General features: G+C 51.1%; 1 protein-coding gene across 1 annotated transcript; it reads right to left on the bottom strand.

The window, feature by feature from the left end:
• Positions 1-209: 209 nt before the first annotated feature.
• Positions 210-9,891, bottom strand: tsen15 (TSEN15 tRNA splicing endonuclease subunit). The gene is made up of 4 exons (XM_039735524.1): positions 9,735-9,891; positions 5,588-5,669; positions 647-782; positions 210-569 (listed from the first exon to the last, which is right to left on the bottom strand). The coding sequence occupies exons 1-4, from the start codon at positions 9,777-9,779 to the stop codon at positions 380-382; spliced, it is 453 nt and encodes a 150-aa protein (XP_039591458.1). The 5' UTR covers positions 9,780-9,891; the 3' UTR covers positions 210-379.
• Between the last annotated feature and the right edge of the window lie 765 nt (positions 9,892-10,656).

Below are 10,656 nucleotides of genomic sequence, written 5' to 3'. Positions count from 1 at the left end.
CAAGTAGATCTGGGCACACTGGGTGGGCATCTGCAGGTGGCACACATACCCAAATGCGGAGGATGTTGTAATTCAGAAAAGCCCACTCCTCTGCACGGGTGAGCCTGGCACTACCAAGGTGATTCCCTTCACTCCACAACCCATGCCCAGGCTGCCAAATCATTTCCCAGCTGGAATTTAAATAAGCCCACTTTGTGTGTCAGTTCAAATGAGATGTTCGGCAAAAATAGGGGGTCTTTATTCTAAGGGGGCAGCACTGAATGTTTTGAGATACAAGGAATGTCACAGGAGACTGGCACTCAGATCTAGTACCCTGAAGGAAGTCTGGTGTGCCCTGGCACATGAAATGACAGCCTACATCAGTCAGTCCAGTGGCAACTCAGACCCGCGGCCTCTTTCTTCTGCCACTGCGTTTGCCCGTGTTCAGGATGTGGTCTGGAGGCTCGGGGGTCACAAAGCCGTCAGTAAATCGATGGTAGACCAAACTGGAGTCAGATGCCACAGCAACAATCAGCACTGACTGGTGAGGGGAGCCATCTGGAGAAACCAAGGACAAGACGGACCGGAGCCTGGCAGAGAGAAAAAGACACCAGTGAAAAAAGGAAGAGGGCACCAAATGGCAGTCACTTCAAAGAAAGGAACTTACCATTGGTGGCTTAGCAGACATTGGCACTGAACTGGCACCACCAGCTGCAGAGGTGCTCCCTCTCCCTCTCTTCCCTCAAAGTAAATCAGCTGGAGATTGTCACAGCTCTTACAGGTGACCTCGTGCCACTGTCGCACTGCCAAGAGAAAAACACAGTGAGGTCGCCATGACGGATCTCTCAGATGCCACTACTAAACACGACAACAGGCCAGGCCCTAACCCTCCTCTGCCCCTCTCCCCTTGGGCTGGTCTGTGGGTGGGCACCTGGATAGACAGACGGCTGCCGGCTTAGACTATGCACATTAATACCAGTCACAAGATGGCATGGCTCTCACACTGTACCCAGCCAAGGCCTTCAACTGAACTCCTGCTGGCACCCCGGCCATGGGATTTGGGCTTTTGAACCTTTGCCCACCTTCTCCTTTTTGGACAGCTGACTTTACTTTTCCTTGTTTGACCCTGGTAACCATGCCAGTATTTGTTTCATTGACATTACTAGGATGCCATCCTCTACTTTGCCACTGAGATAAGTAGAGGAGCAACTAAGAGCCAAAGAAAGGTCCAACTTTATTTTTATTTCACTTTGTTTTCTCATTGCCCACCCATAGCGGCACCCTGACCTGACCTGCTCCCCATCTCTCCAAATTTGGGCACTGCACGTCTTCCCATCTCCTGCCCGCTGAGCTACCCGCTCCTTCAGCAAGCAGCGCCTGAGCTTAGTAGGAAAGGCGCAAATCCCAGCGTCGCCGCTTCTCGTCTGCCTCACGCTTCCACTTACTGGAGGCGGTGCTGCCACAGCTCTAATAATAGCAACGCCTCTGCCATCTTCACAAGTCTTCGAAAAAGGCAGCTGCTCGACGGGCTCGCCGTACCCACACAGACACGACGTGACGCACAACCAGCCTTCCGGCCGGCCCGCAGAACTCGCCTTCTCAGCCTCAGCACATGGCCATAAAGAAACGCCATCTTGGCGGATGCCACTGCGCCATTCGGGCAAACAACAAGAGCAGCAGACAAAAACAGAAAGAGTCAGGAGCAGATGGTGACGAGGATGGGCCACTGGTGCCACCTCAGTATGTCCTCTCAGCCCAGAAAAGGATGTTCAGGCAAAGCATCTTGGGATAGCCCGAGTTCTCGTGCCCACAAGCGACCTTGGCTTGGGCTGAGCTCTGGCAGAGGACCTTCGGCATGTCACTGAGCTCTGCGTGTGCGGTCACCACACAAAGAGAAGCCACTTGTCATGTTAGCCGGTCACGTCCCAGAGGCGTTTCACTTCTACTTATTATTATTATCCTTGTGTCACATCGCTGGCTTCTCCTTCTTATTTTCCATTCTTGCCTTTTCTTTCCACTACCAGAACTTTCCATCAAAGGGGGCAGAGATGCCAGTTAAACCCTGATTGGCACATTGTGCCAACCCAACATCAGTCAGCCAATGACGACAGAGCAGAGGCCTTTACACCCACATCACTAGAAAGTCCTCTTGTGGTCGACCACCTGGACCTTCTGCAGTGGAGGATTCAATCATCTGCCTGCTCCACAAGGCTTCTTCTCACGTGGCCACAGCTGGCCGCCCTGTAAGGATGATGGCTTTTGATTTCTCCGGTGCCTTCAGCACCACCCAGCCATTCGTGTTAAGGGGTCACCTTAGTGCCATGGAGGTCCTGCAGACCACCTGTGTGAGCACCATGAGGGTCAGGCCTGTCTCTTTTACTTGTCACTCTGCACACCTCAGACTAGAAATATCACAGCAGGTCAGGTCACCTGCAGAACTGACAGGGGGATTTGGCAGTGGAGGGGTGGCCGACGGAAAACTCAACATCAGCTAAGCAGGGAATGAGCTTCCACACCATGTAGGGAGTACACTGGTGGTACCAGTACTTGGGGGTCCAGGGTGGTCTGGTCTCGTAACACAGAGAAGAAAGGGCACAGTGGGCTCTGCTTTCTTGGGAGACTGCGAGCCTTTAAAGTGGGCACTGACAGCCTTCACATCTTCTATGACTCTGTGATGGCAGTGTGGTGCCACTTTCACCAAGCTAATTAAAGGGACGGGCTCAGTTATAGGAAGCACTCTGGACCCCCTGGAGGTAGAATTAGAGACAAAGCTGAGTGCCATTATGAACAATGCTGCACACACTGACTGTGAATGAACGATTCAAGGGAAGTGCCAGGAAATGGCAGTCAGGCGTCTTCATGCCCTCAGCAGCCCACCCTTAACTTTAGCCACGTCTGATGTTTTCTCATCTTCCTTTTCTAATTCTGGTGTGTTTGAGGGGCTGCAGTCATTGGATAAGATTTCAGAGCGTGACTTGCACATCTAGCAGGCTCTCTACTTACTAGACAGATGGGGTGAGCAGAGCGTGACACTGGCCATCTGAACCAGCTGAACGCCTTGACCGTGCCTTGACCGCTGCGGCCACGTGCACTGGGGTCCCCCGGCGGAGCTGCATGTGGACTGTGGGCTGACGGGTTCATTAGCACAGGTTGGTCATCTTGTGGTTTGTGGCGGTACGGTCACCAGAATGACCTTCCTGACATTAAAGCCACGTAATCCTCCCTGGTGGACGCATTTGGATGAATCAGAGTTCCATCCGCCGTTTCTCTGAGAACTTACACAAGTTTCCAGCTGCACACATCCATGGACAGACAAGTCAGGTCAAACAGGCAAGTGAAGACAGAGAAGATCCCTCAATCGGAGCAGCAGGAAGAGACCAAGACAATACATGAGATGTGGCCAGCGGACGATGGAGGAGAACAAAGTAAAAACCCAGCACTCCGAATCAATGGAGAAAATAAACTTGTGGGCCATTCATGGTCAGCTTTAACAAGAACGGTCACAGTCCTGGAAACTTTGACCAACCATGGGACTTGCAGATTGTCCAGTATACATTTTTAAAAGGACTGAACCTTTCATCACTGGATTTCCAGGATCCCACCAACTCTTTGTGCCACTTCCCACTGGCAGTCTGGTGCCACCACAGGACAAGACTGAGGAAGGTCAGTAGTAGGTGTGACGCACACCACCTTGGAACCTTTCCTGGCAGGGGAGACGGGTACGCATGGCATGGCCTCCCTGGGTTACAGTGCTATCACGGAGTCCCACAGGGCACATCAGGGATTGTGGTTTGGTGCTTTAGCCCTGTTGGGCTCCGTGGTCACTGCCAGGGTGTGCAGAAAAGCCTAGCGTACCCATCAGTGGTCCTGGGCCAGACCTTTGGTTTTATATCCAAGGAGCCAGAGTCTGGAGGAGGTGGATGAAGCTTGCTGAAGGAGCGGAGGAGGCAGAGAAGACGAGAAAGAGAAGAACCCAAAGTACAGACTGTGACTGTGATGTGTAAGAGTTCACCACAATAAAACTCTCTTGCTGAGGGCGAAGCTTGTGTTGCGTGCAGCACCCCCTAGGGACCACACAGGTCATTGTTCTTGTAACTCTTATATTTTTATACAAATGACCAATAAGCAGAGATGCAGTAGCACAGCTGATCAGCAGCTCTAGTCGGGGTACACCAGAGAAAAGTCGCGAGTCTTCAGCTTGAGCCAGAAGGACATCAGCAGGCAAATCAGTCCACAGGCTTTATGCTCTGTAGCTGAAAGATCGACTTTCTGCTGCTGTGGTACTAACATCGGGTGGACCGGCGCACTCCTGTCACTAACGTCGGGTGGGCCGGCGCACTCCTGTCACTAACGTCGGGTGGGCTGGCACACTCGAGTACTTCGGGACCGATACGTTCAGGCTGATAAGCAGGGCCTCGGCCTTGTAAGGCTTAATGTGCTGACAGCGGCTCTACACGTAGCAGGACACCAGCGTAATGACTCAAGGACCAGGGTTCTGCGCTCAGACCGCGTGCGACACTACTAATGAATCCCGCGGCAGCTTTCTGAATGAACTCAACAGTTTGAACGGCCTGCGAGTAAAGCTTTACAGAAGTCAAATCCAAATGTCATGCCAGACGCACACTCACAGCACCTCAGACGCTCTCTGCTGGACAGAATTAGCAACAGACCAGGAGATGTGTGTGGGAGCGGGACTGCCATTAAAAACCAGAAGGTCTAACCGTCAAACATGAATCACCAGGAGCACAACAAGTCAACCGGGCCACGGCATTAAACTGGGAATCAAACCGAGACTGATGTGGAAAGCTAAGAGTCGTTACCAGAAAATGAGAACCTAAGGCACTGAGCCAACACCTCTTGGCAGTTCAAATCCGTAATCTCGGACAAAGGACTGATGCTGCTCTGCTGGAATTGATATGCGAACCTTCACGGTGCCAATCTCAGTGCCACCTGCAGACATGCCTGGCAATCAGCCGGTGCTTCCTAACAACCCATTTGCTACCTGCTGACGTGAGAAACTTGAGAAAAAACAAAAGGCAAAAATGTTACATAAAAACACAAATGAAAATAAAGCGGGTAAATTCTGCGCTCAAACTATTAAAGAATCACAAACAAAACAAAATGATCTCAAGCAAAAAACAGAAAACGTTTACTGGCGAGAACAAAAGGCGTTTCCAAATCGTAGCATTAAAGTCTCCTCCACATCCTGTGTAGCTCTCAATTTCCTACACTTGTAATGTTTTAGCTACTGTTGTGAAGCACATGATTAAAGAATGTGCCCAAATTGTGCCCACACTCTGTGCCAACTCCCACCACGCTTGCTGTGCTCCTCTTTGACTTTGGTCCTGCATGGCATGTCAGCTTTGAACTTTCACATCACTCGGCGTTCAGGCTCGTTGATGGAAGTCACTTTGAAGAAAGAGCAAAAAGCGGGAATGCGAGGAGAGACAAACCGACTGGCCATCGATCTGATATTCAGACAGACAGACATAAAGGCACTATATGATAGATAGATAGATAGATAGATAGATAGATAGAGCACCATAAAGTAGCTTGAAAGAAAGCCTGCAGCCACGTAAAGCGATGTGAGAGACGAGGCTCCACCCACCTTCGGCGAGGTCCAGGTAGACGAGGAAGGCGCTATATAGCTGGCTGCTGTCTGCTACGTCCAGGGAAGTGAGCTCCTGAAACTGAAAACAGAGGCTTTTAGATGGGGACACCAACACGAGCCTTCGCAGGTCGTCACACGTTAACAATGAATTGTGCCCCAGCCGTCAGACTGCACCCCCTACTAGGCCTGTGGCAGCGGGCACTGAGGCCTCCACGGTGTGCCCATGGCTCTCAGCAGGACCCTCTGCCCTGTGGATGCCTTTGTGATGTTGAGCCTTATTCTTCAGAACGTATTTGTCAAGCAGCACGCCAGGGAGTTGAGGAAAAACCAAAGGCTTCATACCCGCTGTTTTCAGACGAGATGTGCCAGGCCAACATGTTATGTGACAAGTGTAGCACACGGTCAGCATCGGCAGCACTGACATGACAGGACCCAAAGCCAAAGAAAGACTGGCAAGGTTTGCATTCTTTTAAAAAACTGGCATCCGCCAGGCACATAAGAGGGTCTCAGGACTAGTCTAGCACTTGGCAACCCGCTGCGCCACTGGTGATGCTTGACTTGACTTGTTTGGCACAGCTGCCAGTATGCCGCACAGTAAACTGGGCCTCAAAAGGCAAGGTGGGCGTTCAGCACATGCTGCACGTCCCTAACACGACTGTTTGTCATTTAATTACGTTTATTTGTCAGTGTTTTAATTAAATTCTTATTAAGTTCTGCGTCTTCTTAAAATGCCAACGATATGCCAGGGTTACCCCACAATATTAAAGGGCATTTAGAGCAGGAGTGAGTGAGGAGCTGGAGGCAGAGTGACCACAGCCACTGCTCTGAGGGTGGAGCCCCCTATGGTGCCCACATCTGGCGCCATGCAGTTATTTAATCCTTGGCATTTATTTAGTTAAGCACTTAGCAGATACAAACACGCAGAATTCATTAAGTCAGAGCGTTAAAATATTCAGTCAGCAGTGACTGTCAAACGTGGTGCTAATCAGACAATAAAATGCAAGCACATTTTTACAGAATCAGAGGTTTTAAGCCAATGCCCGAGAGAAGATGACGTCTCTGAGTTCAAGCGACAAAGTGCCCAGCCTTGCGCTGCCAGTTTTGTCTCTAGCCCGATTCATTCCTTCCTCCACTTGGATCTTAATTAAAGACAACAAATAAAAACACAAAGAAACAGACGTGTGAGAAATTAAAAGACACAAACATAACCCACCAATGCCCACCCTCCATGCCCACCGCTGCCCAATCACTCAACAACAGAGGAAATGACCAAAGGCAGTCTGAGTAAAAAAATAAAAAACAAAGAGGGCAGTGAAAAACTAAAGCTGCCAAGGAGGATGAGCTCCTGTCACCACATACCACCAGACACCCAGCCACCCATAAGACTGGTGACCAAAACCCACCTCTGGATGACCAGCTGAGCCTCAGGGCCAAGAGCTCAAGGGTAATCAGATAACATCCAAGAGCCACGGCCAGCTTGGCAAAGATGGCACCCAAGAAGCACATCCTGGATTGGAATGGAAGAGCCAGGGCGGAAAAGAAGGAAGATGTGGAGGGAGGGAGGAATCGGGACAGACGGGAATGTGGAGGGAGAGCAGGAGAACAACGGGGGGCACACAATCCTAAGACCTGATCTCGGCTGAAAGCAAAAGAAAAGCAGAGCTCAGTGCCAGGGCGGGGGGCTGCTTCTGTCTTTAAGGTAGCTGGCATCTGCACTTGTGTGTTTCTCGAATGGCTTTCGGACCCCTCAGCAGTTTGTTCTTCTCTTTTTGTCACCGTAGCCATGGCAGTAGGACATTATGTGGGTGTTTATTCTTTGTGACGGGGTGCCACCCTCACCTAGAACCCGCTCTTATCTCATCAAAACAGTTACGGGTATTAACAAACGTAAGGCGCTGGAGGGCCACAAGTGGGAGAGCGAAACACAAGAACATCTCACCAAGGACCCCCAAAGTCTCCTCCATGGTCTCGGCTACTCCCCCGACTTCACTGTGCAGGCCAGGGCTGGGGTCGGGGTCATGATATGCTGGGCCCCCACTGCCCACCTGCGGTCTGCTCTCTGCCATTCATGACTCTCGCTATGTGCCCATCTGCCATTTTTGGCTTCCTGTCTGCTGCCCACAGCCTTGCCAGTTGCACAGTGACTTCGGGGCTCATCCTCACCTGGAGACCACCGAGTGGTCATGACACACGGGTGTCAAATGTGCCTCTCTCGTCACTGCTGCTGGAAGATGGGACTCCTTGGCTTCCTCATTCATTGACCAGCGGAGTCTTCGTCATTTCTCTTTTGCTTGACCATCAGCCTAACAATAAAGAGATGCGCCTCTGACTCGGGGGTCTTACACTGGGTCCCCTAAAGGGCCCTCACTTTTGCTCCCACCCCTCTGAGTCTTGCTGGGAATGACACATGTCATGTAATTCTGTGGCCTCTTCCTGTCACAGCAGACATTTGTAAAACTTCACTTCGGTTTTCGGGGGGCTCCATCCACGTGTTTCGAGGCCCACACACATGACCCACCACATAAGTAGTGCCATCAAGGAGGACACGCACTCTCACACAGCCCCATATTACAAGAAAGACATGGCAGTCCTAGAGACAGTCCAGAGACGAGGGCCAAGTCTGATGACCGGGTGCTAATCGAGAAGTTGGCAGCCACTGCAACCCTCCAGGGTCCGAGTTTGACACCCGAGTGCAAAGAGACACAGACCTGCCAGCCTGTGCTTTTATTGTCAGTTGTCTTTGCCTTGCTCTGCTTGCCCCTGGCACCGCTATGCCAGGCTGGCATGCTCTCCTCTACTTTGCGCTCCTCAGAGTTGTCATTTGCTCCGAGTCTCCACTCGGTGACAGGCCAGCTGAGCTGGCCTTTATGATTTGGCTTCTGTCACCTCCCTCCAGACAAACGGCTTCTGTCATTTACAGCTTTGCTTTGTGTTTAATTATGTGAGCCTATTGTGGCTGCCAGTCATCATGCGGGTGACGTCAACCCCACTGCCAAACCAGCCCAGGTGGCACAGCAGCACTGTCACGTACAATTTCAGGTGACACCAACTCCTTTCCTGTCTGAGGTCCTCACGTTGACCCCCACAGCTGCAGGTTTTCATTCCAGCCAAAGTCACAATCAGCACTGCACACTGTCACTTGAGTGTCACAATGCTGCATTTCTCAATGAGCTGGCAAGTCACGGTCCCCCTTAGCACTCAGTGGTGTCACATTTTGCTTGAGGCCTGGTGGCACGGTAGTTAGCACTGCTGCCACACACTCAGGTCACATTTATCGCCACATTAACCAGTCTGGCACAGATAGCAGATGCATCCAAGCCCACGTGAACAATTAAACGCCACTGTACCACTATAAACCCCCCAAAACTAGCGCAGCCCCTCCTTCCTCATTGACTTTGGTGCAATGGTGAAGTTCCCAGACATTTCGCTGAACTCAGCAGGGTCTGCTTGTCTCTACTCCACACAAATGTAACAGAAACAATCAAAATCATTACAAAAGTGTAAAAACACAAAATAAAAAGACCCACTGAACCGAAGAAGAGGACACATGAGGACCAAAGGGACACAACTGGCATGTCTGATGTTTGAGGTGCGCCCCCAAACTTGGGCACAGCTGGCAGGTTCATGAAAAGTTAGAAAAAGTTCACAAAGAGCAAGAAAAACATTCAAATGGCGAATTTCACGTCACAAACCGCCACTCCGTAGTAGGGTTTATAGAGAGAGAGATACGGAGATACATGACGTGTGATGGAGAAACTCCGAGGACAAGCGACATCTTGAAGTCCCGCGCCCCGCCCCGCCCCTTCAGTTCGGCTCCTCGCTCTGTCCCGCGTACTGGAATCGACTCCACCTACTTGGAGCTCCAGGGTGGAGGCTTCGAGCTGCAGAAACAGCGGACTCTTAAGCCAGCCAGCCGCGCCGTTTCACGTGTCCGTTTATCTTTCGGAGTTCACGACGCCTCCAGCGGCCCGAGGTTTGCCGGGATTTCTTTTAATTCTGCGGGTGTCGCAGTAAAGCATCGCGAATTTTAAGCCAGGACGCCGAGTTACAGTCGGGCTCACGGGAGTCGACTTGCGAGACAGTATCCGACGGGGCCGCCTAGGCTCAAAAGAGAACGGTAAAGACCCCCAGCCACAGTCCTTACTTTGGGATGTCGCCACATCCAGTTTCCCGATAAACCTTCATCCATGTTGCGCGTCTTGTGCGCCTCTCATAGCCGTCCGGCGGAAACGCAACCCGCTTTAGTGCTGTCGACCGTTCCGCCTGTGCCGTGCGCGTCTCGGGGCTGAGGTCGGCCGCTCCTGTTGTTCCGTGGCTCCAAAGGACTGCCATTAAAACGAGCTGGGCGCCTTCTTAGAAATGTGAAATGTTTACAAATGGGTAGTATTAAAGTAAAGTATTAAAATGGCTCTTGTTCAAAAAGCGGACACCACTTGTTTTTAAGATTAGGGACCCTGGTGCACCCGGCCTTACCCCCACGCACTTTAAGTTCAGGTTTTGTAGTAGGGGTGCCAGTCTAAAACAAAGAAGGAGAAGGAGACCCATTAAAATAATGATAAGATCGCCAGTGTGAGGACGAGGGTCCGCTTTTCTGTTAATGTGCATGGGGTCGTTTCTAAGGTGCTATAAAAGACTGGATGGGTGTTAACGCCTTCTGTTCAGCTTTAGCCGGGCACCTAACAGGGCACCGCGCATTGCCGCCCTGAATCTCTGCAGTTAATGACATTTACGCCTCGGATTTAATCGACAACAACACAGCGTTATGTTACTTGCGCCCTCAGAAAAGACACGACCTCCTTTCTGTTACTGAAAATGCACAAAGAGTCGGCAGAGCTCCGTGTTCGCCCATCACAACTTCTTCAGAACGCTTTCTGGTCGAGTAGTGGGACAACAAACGCGTCCCTGGGCTGGCACAAGAAGCGGAGCGGAGAAAATGCTTAGTCGTTCGAGTCAAGTCCTCTTCACGTAAATTTTCTTTTTCCTCCTTTGCTCTTTTCTCTGGTTTTGATGATTCATTTTATTTGCCTGCTCTTATTTTCCCTCACGGCCCTCACCAGGGTGACTCT

This window comes from Polypterus senegalus, chromosome 14 (genome assembly GCF_016835505.1).
Source record: "Polypterus senegalus isolate Bchr_013 chromosome 14, ASM1683550v1, whole genome shotgun sequence".
In the NCBI taxonomy this organism is placed as follows: Eukaryota; Metazoa; Chordata; class Cladistia; order Polypteriformes; family Polypteridae; genus Polypterus; species Polypterus senegalus.
This window is presented reverse-complemented; position numbering and strand designations above follow the sequence as displayed.

Excerpts from the sequence above, each read along its gene's own strand:
- tsen15 (XM_039735524.1), bottom strand. The coding sequence starts at position 9,779 with ATGGATGAAGGTTTATCGGGAAACTGGATGTGGCGACATCCCAAA. Across the intron at positions 5,670-9,734 it reads GGATGTGGCGACATCCCAAA|TTTCAGGAGCTCACTTCCCT; the intron begins GTAAGGACTGTG and ends CTCTGTTTTCAG. Across the intron at positions 783-5,587 it reads CTACCTGGACCTCGCCGAAG|TGCGACAGTGGCACGAGGTC; the intron begins GTGGGTGGAGCC and ends TTCTCTTGGCAG.